The following is a 24,044-nucleotide window of genomic DNA, read 5'->3' as shown; positions in this document are numbered from 1 at the left end:
CAGATACATATAAAAAAAAAGTCACATAGGTTAAATGAACAAACCTCAAAACATAGCCACAAATGGGAAAACATTATCAAGTCATTGTATTATAATGGATTCCTATATGGCCTGATGCCTAGCTACTTAACAACCTGCAAACAAACAGTATGGAATTCCAAATTATGGAGAGTGCAGTTCAGTGATAAAAAGCAGTTGAGACTTGTTGCTGAACAATGTAACTTCCACTGTCATTAAATAGACTCTAGTTTCTAATAAGTAAGATATTCTTAAATACAGGATGCGTTCATCTAAGAAGTTATTCTGAAAATAGCTGATTTTCACCATCGATAATCAACTACTGACTTCACAAACCGAGTCTAAGGATCAGGTTAATCAAAACCCAGAATGTATAAGGAGAAGCATATGGAGTAGTAAGAAGTATGCTATTTAGTTAAGAGTAATGTCACTTTTTCTGGAAGTCTGCGCCCATACTTCAAACTCAGTGTTGACAAATGCTATACAAGACTCAAAGAGACTCAATGATAACATTTTTTACTGTCACTACTGATAAGCTATTTTTTTGTTTGTTTGTTTGGAATATCAGAAATAGAATTGAGGATAACAGCAATATTGGTTAACGGTAGAACTATTATTTCTCTTCATCAGTTGACCTGTACATTCTTACATTCCATCATTGGCATAATAGTATGAGGAACAGCTGCAAACTTTCACAGTAATAGGTACAATCGAATCTGATGTGTCTAATTAATTTTTGGTCCGACAAATTAGTTTTGTTCTTCATTACTGTCCAATGGGAGGAAGACATTATATTTCATTATGTTTTTGTCTTCGGGAACAATGGAGCGTTACAGGTCACACACTCCCCTTGTCTGTGTCCTAATTAGTTGAACTGACAGCATTGTTACAGAAACACCTGCAGTATACGAAGTAGTACACTGGTACCTTGGATAGTATATATATTACTACTGATTAAATATTGCACAATGAAATACAAAATGAATGCTATTTGTTTTCCAAAACCACGAGAATTGTATTAGTTTTATCAAACATCGGTGGGTAATGTTCGTCCATATCCATTTATTTTTCAGTCACTGACGTCTCGAAGTATATGTTATTTTCACATTTAAACGAATTATTACTTTTTCACTCGTAACTGCTAGGCAGTGAATGCTAGGTACAAACAGGCAGACTGCAAACTTCAGATGGTAATTTGGAGACAAGTTGTACTTTCCCTTAGAAGAGATCAAGAGGAGAAGGGCCACTGAGCACTCTCTTCATGCTCCCTGGAGTTTGTTCTTGCATCATGCATCCTCAGAAGACAGCTTTCTGGCCTTAAGATAAAACTGGATTTTCTGCACTGGGATATTTTGTAGGCTTTTGCAGAAAGCAGTTCTTTCCTTGAGCCCAGGAGCATCTGCTCTCGAAGCTGGTGTCTCTGAAGCCCCTTCCTGACCTCTTCCCCATGGTAGCATGGCTGCCTCTATAGCAGTGTTTCCTCACCATCCTGCTGCTATTACCTTGTCTCCAAAGGGCACAGAAATTAACTGAAAGTTAATGGCAATTAGAGTGACATCAACTCCCATGCTGATTTCTACTAGAAAACCAATTGTATGCTTAGAGAAGCATGCTGCAGAGTGCCTTTTCTATTAGCTTTACTCTTCAGCACTTCCTCTTTTAGCCCTGGGTTGCAGCTATGGCTTGTTTCCATGGACAATAAAAAAGGAGGAAAACTGGCAAGTTGCCTCTGCTGCCTCCCAGCTTTTCCTCGTCACTGGTGCTTGTTGAGTTATGTGAGTTGTATTGTTGTCTTTTTCACAGTGGTAAGACAGCATAAGAAAGTTAGGGAAAGAGGAGCTGCAGCTTACAGAGCTTGACACCTGTAAAGCTTACCAGCATGACCCAGTATAAACTGGTACTCAAAAGGCTGTTTCTCCATTAACAGGCATCAGCATCTTCCTTTGGCGCCTGCTTTGTTTCTTGAGCAGATTACTGAAAGCAGGCCAAGCTCCAGCACAGCTTCAGCAGTTTGTTTGCAAAAGCAGACAGTCATCATTACTAAATATTGACATGGTGATGAAAGAGAGAAAGCTTAATAAAATCACAGAGATCATTAACGGTGTTATAGCAATGTAATGCAGTGCATCACATTTCTTCCCAAGTAACTGAATCCAGCTCTGAGCTTAGTAGAGGACGTAACCCCATGCATTTGCTTGGACAACACTGTGATGAGGCCAATGCCCAGATGTGGGTGCAGATTTCAGGCAGGGAAGGCACAGGCAGCTCAGTGCTCCCTGGGACAGGTTCTCAGTCACAGTCTCTCACATTTAAACTCCGTGAAGAATCATCCATGGAAACAAAGCTGAAAGTGTCAGACTCTCTCACATCTTTTCTGGAAAGGACCTTGTCTGTTTGCTCTTGGATGAAGCCTCAGTGCTGACACAGCAGCTGTTTTGCTTAAGAAGAGAGTGGTAAATGTAACTATTACTGAATTTTAGAAGAGGACTGCATATGTTTTCACAGCAGGGCATAATGCTGCAATGTTTCTACTAATTGCTCTGAGTGACTACTTCAATATTTGATTACTATATTCAACTACCTCTATCTATGCGATAGACTCATAATTGACACTCACAGTATTTTTTGTCTTAGTAGTGTAGTTATTCTTGCTGCCTGAAATCTTTCCTCTGCATGCATGCAGGCATCTGATATTATCACGCGTACATTGCAAGGACTGAGGCATACGAATGCATTTATCAGAAATGAAGGACAATTCCTTCACTGCTGTTAAAAATGTAGATGTGGGCATTTTGTATCAAATACAAATAGAATCAAGATTCTGCAAAGAACATATGTTCCACATTTCCTAATTTTAAAAGTAACCATTTTTGACAGGGTGGTGTTGGAAGCAGAAAAGTTCCAGCCCTGGAACGATATGTTTTAACATTTCCTCAGTTTCTGTGTGTGATTTTAATGGGCATTCATTTTCAAGCCAGAGATCAGGCTTTGCCTTTTAGAAAAGTTCCATTTTAGCGGAAGAGAGTTTGTGGAATCACCTTCTGTGGAGGTATTCAAGACTTATCTGTACACCTACTTGTGTGACCTACTGTAGGACACCTACTTTAGCAGGAGGGGTTGGACTTGATGATCTCTTGAGGTCCCTTCCAACTCCTACAGTACCGTAAGAGGGAAAGGAAAAGAAAAAACACAGCATTGGGAGCTTGAAATTAATGGTTTTCTAAGTTAGTAGGCAAAAATAAGATGGTATATAGTTATTCTTGATGCACATCACTTTAACTGGTATTCCACGTCATTTATATGTCTTAGAGGTTGATGTTTAGGATTCTTCATGTCTATTATAGATGGAAAAAAAAAAAAAAAAACCTAATAATTCAGAGCTAACATTTATCTAAGATATTTTCTGCTTTGTGTCAAAATTGGTGTGCTTAGGATTGTTTTCTCCATGAAATAATTGTTGGAAAAGGCATCTTTTTTTTTCCCCCAACTGAAAATTCATACATTTTATTATTTATTTTAAATGTGGGAGCTATAGGATGCAGGAAAAAAAAAAAAAAAAAGTTAAGAATTTTGTCATGGTGATAACAGTCAAAGAAGAAACTGCCTTTTGATATTGTAGCAAGTCTTGGATTTCTCATTTGATTTGTTTTTTAGAGTAAATTTCCATTCTCTCATCATTGTTCTGCCTGTAATTACATAAAAAACATAAAAGCATATAAACTGTTAAAGAAAAGTACCTGAACTGCTATCTGTAAAATCTGGGGAGTGCTACAAAGCTATATTTTCAAATAAATTTGGGCAAGATAGGTTATGGATTTACTTACTAGAAACATCGATTTTCAGGTGTACATTAGTACTCGTTAAAGCCCTCCTACTGCGTATGATAATTTGTAGGTGCGTTACTGTTTTTTCTATTTTTTCTTTTCTCTTTTTTTCTATTTTAAGTTCCAATATTTGGTTCCTGTTTGCATTTCAGAGTCCGTAATAGCAATGTTCTGTCAACTTTCTTTTGTGCAGGAGGCCGTAACGAAGTTGTCATCACTGAAAATAACAACAGCATAACTGAGCAAATCACTGATGTTGTCAAACAGCCTGCCTTTATAGCTGGCATCGGTGGTGCATGTTGGGTAATTCTGATGGGTTTCAGCATCTGGCTGTACTGGCGCAGAAAGAAGAGGAAGGGGCTCAGTAATTATGCTGGTAAGAACAGTAACTCTTTATTACCATCTCATCACTCATCAGGTTCTGTCATGAAGAGAACACGTGCTGTTAAACCTACAAAAAAACAAACAAACAAAAAAAAAAAACAAAAAAAAAAAACACGTGTTTACCTAACAGCAAAGGTGGCCTGGATTAATTTTGAATGCTTGTTTTAAATGTGTGTTGTGAAAATGCTGGTGTATGAGAAGCTTTAAATGCATTGCTCGGTACCACATTTCATCATTATCATAAGACAGTCTTTATTTTTACATCTTCAGCACATCTAGCATTAAAAAAAAATACAAAGCGGATTATTCCTTGATCAGAAGGCACTCTGTAGTAGTACAGCTCCATTTATGTGTTCAGATGTGAAATAGACTAGTCCCTTAGAGGAAAGGTCAGGAAGAATATTTTGTATACTTTTTCATTCCCATGCATTTCCTTGTTTTTGAAGCCATGTGCATGGGAAATAAACTGAGGTACTTAACAGCTCTGTACCTATAACTGGAAGAGAGAAATGTATTAGACAGAAAAGTGTGGTCAAAAATTACCTTTGACAGAAGTCATAAAAAGTTTTGTCTTGGAATGCCCTTACAGTGTGGTCAGTTTTATATCAAATGTGTTGCTCTAGTTACAAACTAATCTTTGAAAATTCGTTTGGGGAAAAAAAAAAAATCAACAAATGAAAGATTTTCTTTCTCATCCAAATTCTATGTAGTCTGTATTACTGTGTGCTTTAGGATTGTTTTTTTAGTAAGTCAGATGAATGTAGAATTACCATAAAATGTGTTGCTCCGAAGCCTAATTTAACTTGAAAAAGCTGTTCTTCAAATATTGGAGTAGTTTCTCCTGTAGTACTCATATAATACATGTGAAAAGAAAACATTTCCTGTTCAAGTAAGATCTGCATAGCTGAGGACACAGCATATTTAATGTTGACATTATATGAGACTAAAGTTATGCTAATAACTTTCTGTGTCATGGTGGAGGCCTGTCACGAGTGGTGTCCCTCAGGGGTCAGTCTTGGGACTGATGCTCTTCAACATCTTCAACAGTGACATAGACAATGGCATTGAGTGCACCCTCAGCAAGTTTGCGGATGATACCAAGCTGAGCAGTGCAGTCAATACGTTGGAAGGAAGGGAAGCCATCCAGAGGGACCTGGTCAAGCTGGAGAAGTGGGCCCATGAAAACCTAATGAGGTTCAGTAAGGCCAAGTGCAGGGTGCTGCACTTGGATCAGGGCAATCTCAGGTATTTATACAAACTGGAGGAAGATCTCCTTGACAGTAGCCCTGTGGAGAAGGACTTGGGGGTCCTGGTGGACAAGAAGCTGGACATGAGCCAGCAGTGTGCGCTTGCAGCCTGGAAGGCCAACTGTGTTCTGGGCTGCATTAATAAGGGGTGGCCGTGAGGGAGAGGGAGGTGATTGTCCCCCTCTACACTTGTGAGGCCCCATCTGGAGTACTGTGTCCAGGCCTGGGGCTCCCAGTACAGGAAGGATGTGGAGCTCTTGGAGTGGGCCCAGAGGAGGGCCACTAAGATAATCAGAGGGCTGGAGCACCTTTGAGACTATGATACAAAAGAATAATCTCTTACACTCTCCTATGAGGAAAGGTTGAGGAAACTGGGTTTGTTTAGTTTGGAGAAGAGAAGGCTCTGGGGAGACCTCATTGTAGCCTTCCAGTACTTGAAGGGAGCATATAAACAGGAGGGGGAATGGCTGTTCATGAGGCTGGATTGTAATAGGACAGGGGGGGAATAGTCTTAAACTGAGACAGGAGAGGTTTAGGTTAGATATTAGGAGGAATTTTTTTCACACAGAGGGGGGTGATGCACTGGAACAGGTTGTCCAAGGAGGTTGTGGATGCCCCATCTCTGGAGGCGTTCAAGGCCAGGCTGGATCTGGGCAGCCTGGTCTAGTGGTTGGCAACCCTGCACATAGCAGGGGAGTTGAAACTAGATGATCATTGTGGTCCTTTTCAACCCAGGCCATTCTATGATTCTATGATAATACTCCACTAATTTATAAGTTGTTACATGCCAGTTAGGTGACACAAGTGCCCTAGGTATCTAAACATCTCTGTCAAAAACCAACATTCATTCCCTGCTCCCAACTAAACATTGCTATGCCTTCAAACCTTGGTGTTAGCCATCACCAACCTCCTCAATGTTCTGATTTATCTCACTAAACCAGAAGGAAACTATTCATAGTTTTAGAGGGTTTTTTTGAGTTTTCAGTCCTTCCTAATCTGACCCCTGCTGAATTCATTTTCCATTGGCTTATTGAAATGAAGCAGCCCAAGAGGAGGCCAAACAGGCACCAATGCCAGCACAGAAAGAGAAGAGAGACACTTTCGTTGACCACAGCTCTTAGATATACTCAGTTTCTGTCGATCCTCTCTTTGTGTGACTATGTGGACTGTATCATTCACAGTTTATGCTTTTGGATGAAGTGCTTTTTCTTTCCTTTAACAGCAATGACTTTTACTCTCTGAGAGGTAGTATAAATTAATAAGCTAATACATACCACAAATACTTTCCCATGGGCTGGTATTAATTTATTAGTTTAAATATTAGTTTACACTCCAAGATTTTTATGTTAAGAGAGAGTAGTACTATTATTTCTCTTAGGAATCAATCATATAGGTAAGCTTTGAACATAGGCTAGAACTACTCTTTTGTTGTCATACAGAATTATTAGCCCTGTGTGTGCATTGGCATTTTTGGGGGGATGTTGAGGAAAAAGCCTTTTGTACTTTAAAATATGTACCTGTAGTCAATTGCAGTAGTCATTTGAAACAGTTTGTCTACTGCAACTCATTCCTTCTCATGTTTGCTGCATCTAAGTGTGATGTGAACATTGCATCATGACATGGAGTTCCCATTATTGGAATTATGACATTCTGTATGCTTTCAGCAAGGAAAGTTCATAACAGATCATGTTCAAAATTCATCCTAATGTTTGCAGTTTGGAGAACAGCATGTGCATACAAAAACTGTCTTCAAACTTGACTGTCTAAATCCACTGCTCAACTTTCCAATTGTCATTTCTCATTGCCTGCTGGCTGGCTAATGCTTTAAGCTCAAATGTTATGTCCTGCATATGATGTTATACCACAACTGAATAAATTCCAGAAGAAACTTGTGCCCTGCAATTAGCACTTGTTATCGAAGTGTGTAACTCATAATGTGTTTGCTTTCTTGTTTTGCAGTTCAGTCCTTCACCTTCACCCCTGCAGGTACTGTCCATTAGTCTGTCTTTTACCTCACCAACACATCATTGCAAACATTAGGTATTTAAGTGATTATAAATGTGTGAGGTATGCAGAATTAAAACTGAACAGAAGGAGATACACTTCTGCTACCTGTGTTAAAAATGTAGCATTCTTTCCCTAGTGATTCCGAAGTGGTGTAAAATCTGCCACCATTAATGTCTTTGCCTTGATTCACATGCTTTTTACTCATCTAACTCTTCAAAATAATGAAGTTTTTGAGGTAATTTGCAGGACAAAGTTCCTGAACTACAATAACATAAACAAGCATTAGTCAACTATGATCAATTTTTTATTTTAAAATTCAGAAAAAGTAGTTCAGTTATTTTTTTAATGTCTAACTGGATAAGTAGAGCTATCTTCCACTTTATCTGTTAGTTGTTTGCCTTGTCTTGAGGTGTTCAGATCTGCAGGCTAGCTAATGATTAACCTATGCACATTTAATTTACAGCATTTTTGAAGGTGAAGCATTTGCTTTTTTCTGTCTATCTAATTCAAAGCTGATATCCTTGTTTTCATATCTTCAGTAAACATACCATACAGTAGACCATTATCATGAGTGTGATTACAGATATGTGAAGAGTGAATGAAGTGAGTCTGAAACAGCATGTTGAAGACAGCTTAGTCAACATATGGACAGCCAAAAAAAAAAAAAAATCAGTATTCAAATAATAGAAATAATTAATACAAATAATTAGCTTCTACCCTCATACTTAAGTTTCAGTGTCATAAACATACAAATAATTGTATTAAAGTTTAAAAGCCTGATAAATTTCAGCATTTTCCAGCAGAAGTCTGTAAGAGGTTTTGTGCTTAGCACGGGTCCTCAGTTGTACTTGTCATAGCAGTCTTTTCTGACTCTGCCATCCATGTGATAGGGGACAGTTTTAATTGCATTGTGGAATTGGTTGTCATGTTCTGCTAGCTGCTTTCTACCTCTTGCTGATACAAACCACAGCTCAAGTGCTTAGCTTAAGCAGAAAAGAGCAAATGTCTGCTGAAGCAGATGAGCAAAAGTGGTAATGTGTGCACCAGGGACCCATGACATTACTAGGGAGAGCTGTCCTAAGGAAGGAGCTGTAAAGACTCAGGAATTACTCCTTCTGGCTTCTTGGTATGATTGTTCAAGTCAGAACAAGTTCTGATACAACATACCCTACCATAAAATCTTGTTTTTTGTTGAGAGCATAGGATATTTTTTTCAAAAAATGATATAATACATTTTTAAATTTGGTTCCTATCACCATGCAACACCATGACCATGTAAGATAGTTGCAAGTACTAGCAGAACATGATTTAGACGTGTGCTCTATTTCACATGTCTTTCTGAACAATAAATATTTTATCAGTTATACCTGATGTAGTATTTTTTCTTTGGGTTTGTTTTTTTTTCTTTTTTTTTTTTTTCAGTTTTACTTGCATATATAGAGGCGTTAAACTTTCAAAACTAGTTGCTAGTCTGTGTTGAGCAGGTATAATTACTTGCCAAAAACATTCTATCTGATTACATACAGACTAAAGGTCATTCACTAGGACACTGTTACTTGTGTTCAATTGTTAGATTCCTATGTGGTACAATTTCTGCTATCAGACTAAATTGCTATACCATTCTGCGTAGAGCAAGAGCAAACAGAAAATATCACACTATTGCTAAAGATTTGTGCCAGAGCAAAATACTTGATTGAGTTAAATTAATTAAGCTTCCTGTCTTTGAAAACATTTTCATAAACACTGATTGATTGCTCAGATGGTCACAAGCGAAATTTGAAACTGAAAATCTTGGCTAAATTTTTTAATTATTTTCAATTGAACTGATTCCAGCAGTTACTCAGTCACAGTTCTCTAAATCACTCGTCGTCCACTTCCGTTTCATCCACCATGGCTCCCAGGCATTGATTCCTGGTCAATACAAACAAAACATATTATTTTCTATTATGTTCATGAGATGAGTGTTTTGCTTACCTGGTTAGTAGCAGTGTTGTGATCTGCAGCTATGCAAGAAGTATACCTTTTTCGGACCATGAGAGGCTATCAACAAAAATAAATCTTGCACAGAAACAATAAACACAAATGTTACCCCTTCTTAGTGATCTCTTCTGTGATAAATTTTCAGACCTATGGTCTGATTTTGGAGTGGTTCTTTTTGGAGCCAGGTGTGGGACTCTATAATCCTTATGGGTCCCTTCCAACTCAGAATATTCTGTGATTCTGTGATATAAAGAATGGATTGATATTACTTTTATGAGTATCTGGAAAAGCTAAAATGACTACTAAGCTGATTTTCTTTATTTTTATGGTTACCTTTTGCTCAGATTGTTGGATATAAACATATACTGTGAGTATTTACTATATGCAAGAAAAGTTAGGTGTAACAAAAAAGTCTTCTGACCACTTCTAATGTAATTGAAAAGTTCTTTAATTCCCATATTACAATGACAGAACAGAATCTGTTTATGTAACAGTGAAAGTTGCAATTCTCCTTTCACATTTTGGTATACAGACTTACAGAAAAGGCACAGAATCACTTTGTAGAAATAATAGAGATTTCATTTATCTGCTTATCTTTCCTATGGCTTCAAACTCATTGTTGTGCCAGTAACTGTTCACTTGAATACTCAGGTGTTTTCAAGAGGGTCTATGCCATCAGTCATGCAAGAAAAGTCAATATGTGTTTTCATTTATGAGTAGGTAAGCTTATTTAGTGACTAGTGCTCCTTGGGATTAAAGATTTCATGAAACCAAGTAAACAAAAACAAATTAAAAATAGATAAATAGAGAATTATGGAATGCTACACATTTTATGCTTAACTCCTGAAGCTGTTAAATGAGGATAAGTTATTTGACAGAATTGTCCAAAGGTAGGCAGAAGATTTGATGGAATTTTTATATGCTGATTATCTGTTCTGAGTTAATGCTTATTAAAAAAGGATTAATCTACATTCATATTTGAGGAACAGCTTATCAGAAAAAAGAATAAGACTTGGCTGGCAACATTAAAGTTTTCATTTGTGGTAGGAAAATGTGGCCTTCTAGAGATAGGCATACATAAAGCTTTCTAAAGCTTTCTTGCCTCAAAATGTCAACTTACGGTATATTCGTATTTTTCACCCCTAGCAGGCACGAAGATTAAGTTTAACCTTGTCAGATAATATTAGTAAATAGTATGAGCATCTCCTTATATATTTAATAAAAGTCATATAAAAAGCTCTTTAACACATGCCATTCTTCATAGAAATATATACAATATAATTTCTTTAAATATTTATGCATTTAAAATGTGCTTTGGATTATTTTTCTGCATTCTTGCAATCCTTGAAGTATAAGCTAGTGGGGATTCCTTCAAAATCTCTCTATGCAGAGGTTATTTTTTTCATATTCTTTTGAAAACCAATCTCATCCCTTCAGGTCTGTGTCCTTTTTCAGAACATATATCAGATGCAAAGAATGCTGAAAGAGCTTTTTTGCTTTCTCAGTGATAAAAAAGCAAGAGAGATAGGTGGGTCAGTGATAGGGACATCCTTCCTTTTCTCCTCTTACATTGCCCGTTGAAATTACTCTGCATCTTTTTAAAGTGGAGACAGGATGAATAAAGCCAGCTGTCTGTGTGTTTTATTTTTACAGTGACATCTACATGTCTGCATTGCATTAAATATGCTCCTATTCAGGCATTTAGACTTGCTTTGTAATTGCAGAAATCAAACTGCAGGCAAAAATGCTGACAAAATGTATGGCAGGAATGATAAACATAGTGCTTATGTTGGCAGCCTGACCATGTCTTCTGTTCTTTAGCTGTCTTTTCTTTCACAATATTGATGCTAAATGAAAGGCATCTCCTCTGTCCTCCCTCAGCCCATTTATGGAAGTAATCTGGAATATCATATTTTTTTTCTGTGACATCATGATGACTTCTCCTCACTTATTCCAATTTTGGCTAGCTTAATTGATATTCCAGAGCCTTTTCCATCAAGAGTAGAAACCACAGTGCTCTCTTGTATCTTTCCTGAAGTTTACAACCAAAATTGTGCTGGGAGACGGTTAGATGAAAGAACCTGTATTCCTTCCCAGTTCCATACATACTGCATAAGCCAGGCACGGTCTTCCCTGCAAAACCGTGTCTCTGCAATACAAGCTCTTCTGAAGACAGTGTTTATGTTGGGAGGGCAAAAGGTTGTTTAATGTAGGAAGAAACAGGAAATGGTTGCTACTATTAGGATACACAGGTAGCAGAAAAGAGAGTAAATGCTGTGATACCTGTCTCTTCTTATCAAGCTTATATACTGCAGCCATTCCACAGCGCTTATAGCTCTACAGCAAAGGTTTCTGTATCAACTTCCTGATATGTTTTTCCTAGCATGCCTTCAAGTTCTCTCTATACCTCACTGAGGAAAATAGAATGTGTCTAGCAAACATTGCTGTGATTTCCTACAAAATTCTCCATTTTATTTTTGTTTTATAGAGGTACACTAGCAATACAAATATTTTTGAGATCTTAAGTATGGATTTTTTTCCCATATGACTTACATAGATAAAATATCACACGTACACACTATGCAATCGGTGACAATAATACTCTAAAGCTATTTCCAGTAGTCTGTCATTGAAACAAGATCATTAATCCCAGGAGATTTTTCAGAAAATATGTTGCAGTGTTATTCCCTTAAAACTAAACCTTATTTACAAGGGCTGTTACTGAATACACGTTTGTTTCTTATTCTCCTTATTTGTTGTTGCTTTGACAATTGAAGAAGGTTGTAGTATTAAATGAGAAGGGGAAAAGGAGAAAGGAAACAGAACCTTTACTGAAGTGCTAGTGTACTTTTGGCCAACATATTTTGAAACATATCTGGTCAGTACCACCTCTTCGTATATTCACACATGATATCCAAAACTCTTCAGATTATTCACACTGAAGTAACGAGTGATGCAGTCACTTGACAGCCTGTTAAAAGCAACATGAATGAAAGTAGCATCAGCTCTATAGTTAATTAGCTGCAATGTTTTTAACATGTCTTGTTTTTCAAAGCAGACTTTAATACTTCCCATACTTGCATTTTGATTTTCTTTTCTTTAATTGATTTGATTACATCCTTTCAAAATTCAGCTATTAACCATTTTGATGTGACATATGACTGCAGTGATCTTCTCATATTGGTAATAGTCTGTTCTGCAGTGAAGTGTAATTAATCACCCTACCCAAGAACTCTTCAGCAAAGGGGTTACTTTTGTCCCTTTTGCTCAATGTATGCTGTGAAATTACCCTAGGAATTAATGAAGAGGCAAGTATTCTCTAAGGTATCAGAAGTATTTCATCAGTGGATTTGTGTCATTGCTAATTTTTTATTAATCACAGCATTTCTACTGGATGTAGTAGTTTGATCTGGTTAGAAACATGTATAACGGAAGACCTAATCTTAAATTGGTGTAGTTTGATCTAATATTTAGAAAACACTACGAATATTCAGGAATATGTAATTTTATGATAAAAATGTTTGTCTTAGAAAGGTAGATAGTATTTTCAAATTGGGGCCTTAATTTAAATTAAGTTGGCCATAGACTAATCCATTCCTCTCTGAAATTCTAACCCTCATCTTGTTAGGGCTGTGAGGATGCAAGTGCCCAGGACTTTGATATTCCTTAATTGTCAGCCCTGCCTATACCCAACAATAAATAATGCAATATTGCCACTGACAACCACAGTCATTTCTGAACCTTGATTCAAAATATTTGCCAATGCTTCAAAAAGGAGTGTGTAATCCCGTCAGTTAGCATCTCAGTAATGTGAGTTTACCTATATCACTCTTGAATGTAATCCTGTTAATAAGGTAGATAAGGAACAAGCAGTTTCTTGTCAGATACCTATGAATGGGACTACAATGTATCCTTTACATCCACAGTGGCAAGACTGAAAACAGCTCTTCTCTGTAATACTGGCACTTATATGTGCTTGCTGGTTCTTACATGTGCTGTTAATGGAAATCCTGCAGCTTTATGTTGTTTTTTTGTTTGTTTGTTTTTTTCCCCCACCACTTCAGCTGTAATAGAGCTGCCACTTCTTTGTATTTATCCTGGGAAATGGCATATTTGTGTGGTGACATGATATTACTGCATTACGACATGATGTTATTAACTCACTGGTGCAGTGTCATTATGTACTGAAGCAAAAGCATGCCAAGAAAACAATTTCATTACATGGCACAGTCTTGCACTGAAAAGTCACATGAAGGGGCCTGTGGTAAATTCAGGACTTTTTCCTCAGGTGGGTAGCTTGCCTTGCAAGCTACAGAACAAATTGATGTGAATCAATACTGTAAGTCAAATCCTAAATAAACTGTAATCCTGATGTGCTTTATCCTTTTATTATAGTTTCTGTACTTTCTCATGTGATGATGTCAAGAGGCCTCCAATCTTGGACACTGAGGAATTTGAATTGCTGCTTATAATTATAACTAATTGATTTCTCCCTGTCTTATATGTGTGTGTGCGTGTGTGTGTGTATTTGTTTGTTTTGTTTTTCCAACCAAAATGCAGTCACATTCCAAAGAGGAGATGGAGGACTAATGAGCAATGGAAGGTATGTTTCTTTGTATAAAGGTCTTTCCATCACATGTATTTCTAAAATTAGGAATCTGAAAATTCTGCAGGTAATGCACTTGAGTATTAAACAATCATTGTAAGACTGACAATTACAGAAGGAGTTAAGTAGCTTACTATGAGGTTTAATGATCTATCTGTTGTGCACTTTGGAGGAATCAAGCCCAGATGTTTCATGTCTCCCAGATGCCCTGAAAGAAATGCCTAGTAAATATCACAAGGAATGTGTTCATTTGTTACCAAGATGTTTATTGCATTAATTAGACATTAGCAAATGAAGTTGCTGTTGTTTAAGACTCCTTATTGGCTACCCCTAAATTGCTGTGAGTGAACAATTACACTTAATCGATCACAAAATAAATGATTCATGGATGATGAATAGGCTGTAGATTGACAGGACTAGATTCCACAACTTTGGCTACTCAAGTGAAATTGATAAAAGCTGATAACAGACCCATATATCCTCATCTATTTTCCCTTTGCCGATATGGAGATTGTAATTAGGCTTTGGTAATAACTTCCAATCTCCTATTTAATCAATATTTTAGCAAAAAGAGATAAGGCCTAATGAGAGCTAGTGGATATGGCAGGAAAGCTGCTGGATCTTCTTATTGCTGTTTCCATAGAAACTTATGTTTCTCTTAGGGATTGTACCAGACAGGGGCCTATCAGAAATAAAGTACAATGATTATAGGTGTTGCTCCAACTTCATGAGTGCATTAATAATCTAGAAAATCATCAGGACTATGGGTGATTTTGTGTTTTTGCTTGAGGGTTGGGGGCATTTACATGACATGATTTATTTTCCTTGTTAAATACAAATACAAACAATCCACATGCCTTCCACATTCCAGGCTGTTTATCCTGGGGTGAGAGAGGCACAGTGCCTTATGGCCTGAGTTTACGTTCTCTTTCAACATACTTGCTATTTAATACTGCTTGCAAAGCTTGAAATTACAGTGATATAAAAAGCATGCAGTAGTGGCAGATAAAGATAGCTGTGGACTTTCCATTAATCCTACTCAAACTCAAACCTCTTTGCCTCTAAACCATACAAGAGTGCTTAAAGAAAGAGTTACCAGCCTGTAGATGACAGGCATGCATTTGGGATGCAGGAGAAAGAAGAAATAGTAGCCCAAAGTCCTGGAAATGGCTGATACGGAGCAATCAGTTTGAGTGATTGTTCCCTTGAGGTGGTAATTTATCATTCGGCCCTGGTTTCGGATCCCATGATGGTACTGCCTAACCCCCATTTCACACAGACAACGGAGTTCATTTGGATTCTGGCAGAATCACGACTGATGCCTAGTCCCACTTCTACTGACAAAGTTGATTTGTATATATCCTTAATTAACTGCTCAAGGTCTTTATATCTTCAAAGACTACACAATTTTAATTTGAAATAAATTAAAGTCTCCGAAACTGTTTCTTACACACAATGATAGGAAGAAAGTTATGTAGCATCTTTAATCACTGTTGTATCCAGAGTCGCACAGATATTTTAATTTTGTGTGTATATGTGTGTATATCTTTTTTTTAATTTATTTTTCTTCAGTCGACCAGGTTTGTTGAATGCAAGTGACCCCAGTTATCCTTGGCTTGCAGACTCTTGGCCTGCCACAAGTCTGCCAGTTAACAACAGCTCTAGTGGACCCAATGACCTTGCCAATTTCAGTCGTGGAGGTAGGTTTCATTTTATTGTCACCGTATAGTATAAAATTGGATTTTTGTTTGTTAACACCTAGATAAAGACTGTAATATTTTCATATTGTCATAGTTCTTTCCATATTTGACTAAAGATTTGATTTACACTTCGCTTTAAAGTGTCTATTTTACTGTTTCTTTCTGTTTCTTTAAAACATAGTTCTAGTTTACCCCACAGTGGTAAGACAGGGTCTGAGAATCATTCCAAGAGAAACAGATAGGTTTCCTTTTGCATGGACATGAGCAATCTGCTGTGTAGAACACTGTAGTCAGAGACAGAGGACATCTATATGAGCTGAGAAGAACTTGGGGAACCCAGGAAGAATGTTCCTTCCATGTTCCTCCAGCACTTTTGCTGTCACCTTACCCATCCCCTTCCTGTTGTGGGACTTCTCTCAGTCTCAACCATAATCAATGAAGAAAGCCTCACAGGTGTTCAGAAATTTCACTTCTTATTGGAGGAAAGAACACATGAAACAAACTATTTAGATTTGGGGGGCAGTTATTTCCATTTTTACTTGTAGGAGGCTCTTTGTGAGTGTTACCGTCCAGCAGCCAGCGTGGTCCCAAGCCGCACTGTCATGGGCTAGCGATCAGAGCTCACTAGGACCATAGCAACACAGACACCAATATGGGGATGCTGCAAAATGGTGTTTATTCACTAATACACAGCTTATATCCCTTACTTGAGCTATCGTGCCCTGTCCTGATTCGTCCATACTGGATCTTAGCCCCTTACCACAATTCCTTATTTGGCTCCTATTGTTTCCTCATTCCTTCACCTTCTTATCTTGTTTACTTCGTTAGCACGGACAGTCTGTCTGAGCACAACAGAACCCTTTCACTATACTTAGGGAGAGGCCTATCCCGTACAGCACGTATCCCCCCAAAGCACCTACTACAACATGTAAGAGAAGACAATAATTTGTAATTATGATGATGAATCTTTAGAGAGATGAGTTTCTTTCAAGCATTTTACTCAGATGGGAATTTTAGGATGAACTATTGTGATTTTAAAATGTCAAAATAATTTTCATATCTCCTTGGTTTCTGTGATTTTATAACAACTTATTCTCTATAGTGGTGTTCAGGGCAAGACTTCAATTAAAAAAAATAAATTAAAAAACAAACGAGTATGTAAATATTTTTAAGACGTAAGTATATAAAAATCAGTTCAACTTGATATAACAAAATACATTAAAATGCAAAGAAAATATATCAAACTATCAAACTGATAAATGTGAAAAGAATATAATTTTGAACTGTATCAAAATCTGCCTCTGAAAATAATCTCTCACTTTGGTTATAAATTCCCATGCAAAACCCTATGGCTTGACTACTTTTATTTCAAATTATATTATATCATTCTGGGTTTATTTTCCATTTAAGAATACTTTAAAACTCGTCTTACAAAAATATTATAAAGTAAACAAGTGTTCTGACAATATTTATAAGATAACTGAATATCTGCCAGCTTCTTTGTTGTGAATTTCTTGAAAATAAAGCTCTTTGGTGCTTTTCCATCTTTTCATGAGCTCATATAATACAGAAGAATTACCAGTTTATTTTTGTATTTGGCTCTGTAAGACTTAAACTGGAAGCATGTTTTAAGGCTTTGGGCTTCAGGGTGGATGAGACGTAGCTTCCAAATTTGTCCAAGAAATGCAACAGTTGGAATTTCAGGAGCTTACTAATACCCATGATCTTTTCAGTCCAGCTCACACTTTCATTCTGGGGGCTTGGGGATCACTTAGTCCTATCTATTTCAACTCTTGAGTTTGGATCCTTTCTGCATTAAAGATAGATCAGAAGTCAGATATATTTTAATGCCAATTAATGTAGTTCTGTCTAGCATAGATAGAACTTGAGCATCTTTGATTAAAAGGTCTGGAACAGTATTAGAGGTCTGTAAGAATTTTGAGAATGGTACGGTGGCAATCTCTCTGGGGCAGAAACTGAGGAAGGCTGTTAAAGTATAGTCTTTAAGAATGAAAACTGCATTATATGTTGGATAGGCAATTGAGAGTGAGTCTGTGAGTGGTAAACAGAGGTTAGGTTTGGAATCACAGAAGACCACAAAATAGTACTGAGACAGTAAGAAAGATATTCCCTAAGAAAGTATGTTAGAACGTTTGGAATTATTGTGAGAGTTACAAAGAAAAATGGATATTGGAGACCTTTTGGAACTGTCTAGTTGGAAATGTCCAGTGGGAAATGAATGTCCATCTTCAGTCTGAAATATACAGTGCTTTTTCTGCTGTGACAATTTGTTGGGAAAATCATACTTGAATTTTACTACTTGATTATGGTGTTTTCTAAAATGGCACTTTAATAGCTCATTGAGTGTTTAATGTATTTGTTTCACTGAGGACAAAAATTAATCTGTGATTGTATAGAAAATTTCCAGAAAGTCTGAAAAAATCATTTTATTAGTAAGAGACTGAAAATTCTTGGCTGTTGGGAATCTATGCCACTTTCCATTCAAATGTATGTAAGGGTATAGTTCTTCAATAAAAAATGATGAGGTGACACCTCTTCAGCAAATAGAAACATGTTCTAAAGAATAGATTTATGTCTGTTTACTTGAGGCAGATGTGCTTTTTGCTAATTTTCACTTCTATCAGTCAGCAGATCCAACATAGACAGGTTGTGCTGGACTTTATTGATTTTGTCGAACAATGACAGAATTTATTTACTGAATTTCAATCCATGGGATTTCAAACCAATAGGTCTGTTCAGCCATGAGAATTGAAGGCTTGGGGGGATTTTAACAATGTGTATAAATGCTTGAAGAGAGGGAGCCTTGCTATTTTCTGTAGTGTCCAGTGCCAGGAGGAGACAGTGACCACAATTATTAACACGAGCGATTCCACCTAAGCATCAGGAAGCATATTTTTGCAGTGCAGGTGACTGAGTTGCCCAGAGACATTGTGGGTAACACAGGTTGCCCGGAGACATTGTGGAGATCTTCAAAAACCACCTGGACGCTGTCCTGGTAATCTGTACTGGGTGTTCTTGTTTGGGCAGGAGTTGGATCAGATGACCTCCAGAAGTCCCTTCCAACCCCAACTATCCCATGATTCTGTGATTCATTATGCTTCAATTAAATCAGCCGTGGAAAGGTCAAGTCTTCGTATCATGGATGAGTTACATGAAAGATAGGAGTTCAGTTGACTTGCACATCTCATGCTGCGTTTGCACATAGATGTTTTTGTGATTATATATTGCCCTAGATACCTGGGCACACGTGTAAACAACACACTGTATATATGTAGATAGATAATAATAAACTGGTCATATGTCTTGTATTATGCATTAATTATAACTTCTTTTGGCACTTCAAATTTTTCTGCAGATATGTAATATAATTTAGGTATTTAAAACACCTGATTGCTCCCATGTTGTTGTTTCTTGTTGCTGTTTGCAAAAAATGTACCAGTACACCCAACTTTAATCTTTCTTCCTGTCATCTATTTGCTGAGCACTTGTTATTGCCATATTAACTGGTAATTGGTACTGTGTTGTTACTCTGAGACTGCAGATGCCAGGCTTCATATTAAAAAATTCACGTGCATGCAGTAGAAAATAATTCTCTGATGTAAGTTCTCAACCTAGGGAAAAAAATGAACAACAGTGGAAGGAAGCTGTGCTATCATATCTCATTGGCAGAAAAATCCTGAGATAGTAAGAGACCAATTGTATTCTATCAGGTTGCACAGCACCTGTGTCCGAGTCTGGAATGGACTCCAAGCCCTTCTTTGAGGTCTAAGGTATATAAAAACATCTTTGATACCTAAAATGAGATCTGAATATCCTCTCTATAGGAGTATGCATTGTATCAATTACTCTCTAGTTGGAATTCAGTTCTGGCATCAGGCTATATAAAGCAAATGGCATATAAATGATACACTATTCTAACAAGTAGATACCCAAATTAATTCATAGATTCACAGAATGACTAAGGTTAGAAAGAACCTTAAAAATTCTAGTTCCACTCCCCTGCCATGGGCAGGGTTACCAGCCACTAGATCAGGCTGCCCAGGGCCCCATCCAACCTGACTTTGGATGCCTCCACAGACAGAGCATCCACAATTTCTCTGGGCATCCTGTTCCGGTGCCTCACCACCCTCTGAGTAAAAACTTTCCTCCTATCAACTACCCTAGATCTCCTCTCTTTCATTTTAAAGCTCTTGTCCTATCACTATCAGATCACGTAAAAAAATCTTTCTGTAAGCTCTCTTCAAGGACTGGAAGGCCACAATGAGGTCCCTGGAGCCTTCTCTTTTCCAAGCTAAACAAGCCCAACTCCCTCAACCTTTCTTCATAAAAGAGGTGCTCCAGCCCTCTGGTCATCTTCATGGCCCATCTATGGATACACTCCAACAATTCCATGTGCTTTCTGTACTGGGGATCCCAGGCCTGAACACAGTACTCCAGCTGGGGTCTCACAAAGGGGAGGGGGACAACCCTTTCCCTCTCCCTGCTGGCCACCCCTCTTTTAATGCAGCCCAGGATAAAGTTGTCCTTTCAGGCTGCAAGCGTGCAATACTGCCCCCATGTCCAGTTTTTCATCCAGCAGGACTCCCAGGTCCTTCTTGGCAGGGCTGCAGTAGAAGACTTGTTCTTCTCCCAGTCTGTACTCATATCTGAGATTGCTTGAACTCAAGTGCAACACTTTGCACTTGGCCTTCTTAAACCTCTTCAGATTCTCACGTACCCACTTTTTGAGTGTGTCTGGGTGGCATCTCTCCCTACCATTGTGTCAACTGCACCACTCAGCTTCAGAATCTAAATAAATTGTAAAAGTATCACCGTTTGAAATATTGACCTCTGTAGCAGCCAGAGGGGGGTTATCTGCCAAGCTGTGGTTCTCTTTGAGACATCAGGCCAGTCATCATTAGGTTCTGTACTCTTCAGTAGTCTCAACTTCCAACTACAGTATTCCACCAGCAAATGTCACTACAGTTGTTAGTAAAGAGAGAGACTGCCAGTGTAACTGATTAAACATACAAATTGCAGTATGTGATAGGATTCAAAAGATGTGAGAAAGTCAACAGATATAAGGTAAACATGTTGTACTGTTTTTCAGGTAAATGTAGTGGAGTATTTGAACAAGTTGTACTCCATTATCAAGAATGCTTTGCTATTTTAAGAGACTGATCACTGAAATCCCTTCAGAATAACAGATTTTTATTTTTATTTTTATTTTCACATTTCAGGAACAACTTGCTTTTGTCAGGTTTCTCTTTTTCTGAAAAAGAGAAGTATGCTAACTAATGTCGAAAAGCAAATTAGATAAGCTGACACGTAAAACTTCAAGGAAGTCAAGGTGATGGCCCTAAAAATTACTTTGAGAGCTTTGGCATCCACTTAAGATTTTTGCTACATTTGCTAGGAATGTTTCCTCTGTGATTTATAAATTTGTTCCTTTTATCACTTCCCTGAAGCCCAGACATTGGTTCTGACATAGAATGAACAATTGGAAACATTCTTCAGTAGAGAAATATTCCAAATTTCACTTTCACAGTTGAAAGTATGGGAAAAAAAAAAAGATGTTTTCAAGCAGTGAGACGTGAAGGACAAGTGGTAGGCCTGTCACAGATGCTGATAGCTTGGTGATGGTTGTATATCATCTTCCCTTCGTTGGCTCATGGACCTGTCTCAGCTGAAATGCAAACGTGCAAAATGACACATTTATTTTTCATCTTAAACCTTGATACTTTCAGACTTCCTGTGCATCAATGATTTGTTTCATTCCCCTTTGCTCACCACAGATGTGTTGCCACCAGTGCCAGGACAAGGAGATAAAACTGCTACTATGCTTTCTGATGGAGCCATTTACAGCAGCATTGACTTCACGACAAAAACTAGTTACAACAGTTCCAGCCAAATAACGCAAGCTACACCATATGCCACCACCCAGATACTGCATTCCAACAGCATCCATGAGTTGGCAGTCGACTTACCTGATCCTCAGTGGAAAAGCTCAATTCAGCAAAAAAATGACCTGATGGGATTTGGCTACTCTCTCCCAGACCAAGGCAAAGGCAACAATGGTAATTACAGCTCATATTTTCCAGAACTATATAGTGTATCATCTATTCATCAATTAGGAAAAAAAAAAAAAAAAAAAAAAGTAGTATATGAGATGTTGTTCATATTTGCCAGGACTAATGCTTATGTACCTTGCATGCATGCTGAACCTCACACAGCCACAAAATATACTGTTCTGTGCTTTTAGTGCTGTGATAGTCATCAACCCATCTGCCTTCCATTAGGCTAGGAAGGGTATACATTAAAAATAAATTAAAACTTGCGGCCCCACCACATCTGCTCTTTACTTGCTAACTGCATGTGTTGCATGTGCTTGTGCTGTCAACTAATCACACAATGCCACTGTGACCTTTGCCCTTTAACCCTTAGCCTTGCTTTACATCCCTGACTACCGCGTGGCTGAGGGATTGGCTAATAGATTGCCACACAACCAGTCACAGGATTTCAGCACCACCAGCTCCCACAACAGCTCCGAAAGGAGTGGCAGCCTCTCAGGTTGGTTCCACAGCTGTGGGTGGGTGAGGGACGGAGGGGTGTTGTCAGAAGCTTGCCAGGGAGGCAAACAAGCTTCCCAGAGGCACTTAGCAGATCAGTATGAGAGTGCCTGCCCACTGGGATACCAACAAAAGATATTCCATTGGCCTCCACTAAAAATAAAAATAAAAAAATAAAAAAACCCATAGAAGTATCTCTTGCAAAACTTACTTGGATGTAATTGGAGAATCCTTCCAACCATTGTGCCCAAAACTTGCCAACACAGTTTCAAACCTTGCCTTGACATGTTGTTTCCCTGATAGCACAGTTTATACTGCAGTTATATTTCCACACTGTTCTTCACTGTTTATAAGTATACCCACAATGAACTTCTTGAGGAGGTTAATATTTTTGTTGATTTATTAACAGGTTCCCCACTCCCGTGAGCTGTTTCTAAATGTTGTATTTCAATCAGGCAGCTCAGAAATAAAAGTAGGCCCTGCAAGATGACTGAGGCTGCAAAAAATGTATCTGCATACAAACAGAATGCAAATTTTGTGTGTGTGCTGCATGTTATATTGCAAACATGACACATTTTTACTGGATGAAAATGATTGTAGTACATGTGATTTTTTCTTGATTTCTTTAATTTTGCTTACCTGTTGCTTTTGTTTTGTACGAGGGCTGTTCCAAAAGTTTTGTCTCCTATTTTATTATGTTAGCCAACAACGTCGGAGGTGGATGTTGGTGGTATGGCAGTAGACACTGAACCATCTCACCAGTATTCCATTACATTCTGTTGCCATATGACAGATGGTGGCAGAAGGGTGGTCTGTCAAAATGGCATCTGACATGGGAGTGTGTATGAAAAAAAGTGTGTCATTGAATTCCTCACTGTGGAAAAAAATGGCACTCTTTGACATTCATCAACATTTTCTGAATGTTTATGGAGACCAATCAATGGACATGAGCACAGTGAGGTGGAGGATGGTGCATTTCAGGAGTTGCTGATAGCAATGTGAAAGACAAGCCACATTCTGGACAGCCATGCACAGCTGTCACATTATGAAATGAAGAGTATTTTGATCAGCCCATCCATGTAAATCTGTTAATGGTGGTGACTACATTCAAAAACACTGTTTTGTAGCTAAGATTTTTTTCTAGTAAGTAGTGTATCTGTTGTAGTTTCCATGGAAATAAATTGGAAGCATTACTTTCAGAGCAACCTATGTATAATTATGTCATTTTATTTTCAAGATGAAAATTGAAAAGCCAGAAATTAAAGCCCTCTATTACACTTAACCAAAATATGAGTAAACTGACAAGACTTCAAGTTCTTACTGTACCCATAGCTTTTTGAATTTCTGCTATAAAATGGAGCAATCATAGCAGTAGCAGATCAACTCTAGAAATAGCTTCTTTATGTCAACTTAAATGACTATTTCAAACTTTATGCTTAAATTAGAAGCCGATAAACACTGGCCCATAATTCACATAGACAAAATTATTTGCAAATCTTGTGTCCTTGTGGGAAATATTAGCTTACTTGAAAGAGATAGAAAAATAGACTTACAGCATTGATGGAAAAGTATATGAGAGCTGAGTTTATTCAATCCTACAAGAAAGGTTCTTGATCTTTGTATGTAACATGTATTGACAAGAGGCTTATTGGCACCTGTGGCTGCATGAAAATGCAGGATTTGATATGCTGAGGTACATGTGTGCCAGT

The 24,044-nt window shown here is 37.8% G+C and overlaps 1 protein-coding gene across 12 annotated transcripts in view; it reads left to right on the top strand.

The window, feature by feature from the left end:
* ROBO2 (roundabout guidance receptor 2) overlaps positions 1-24,044 on the top strand; it is a 461,934-nt gene that overhangs the window by 391,699 nt on the left and 46,191 nt on the right. For 5 of the 12 annotated variants that reach the window (XM_040650000.2, XM_040649996.2, XM_040649971.2 and 2 more), the window contains exons 17-21: positions 4,036-4,218; positions 14,021-14,063; positions 15,639-15,766; positions 21,562-21,843; positions 22,211-22,336. In XM_040650000.2, coding sequence (XP_040505934.1) covers positions 4,036-4,218; positions 14,021-14,063; positions 15,639-15,766; positions 21,562-21,843; positions 22,211-22,336 — 762 coding nt within the window. Of the gene's footprint in view, positions 1-4,035; positions 4,219-7,432; positions 7,460-14,020; positions 14,064-15,638; positions 15,767-21,561; positions 21,844-22,210; positions 22,337-24,044 lie in introns of all 12 variants that reach the window. The other 7 variants (XM_040649984.2, XM_040649974.2, XM_040649960.2 and 4 more) reach the window with 2 other exon arrangements.

Source organism: Gallus gallus, chromosome 1 (genome assembly GCF_016699485.2).
Source record: "Gallus gallus isolate bGalGal1 chromosome 1, bGalGal1.mat.broiler.GRCg7b, whole genome shotgun sequence".
Taxonomy (NCBI): domain Eukaryota; kingdom Metazoa; phylum Chordata; class Aves; order Galliformes; family Phasianidae; genus Gallus; species Gallus gallus.
Note: the sequence above shows the minus strand (reverse complement) of the source record. Positions and strands in the feature narration are given on the sequence as shown.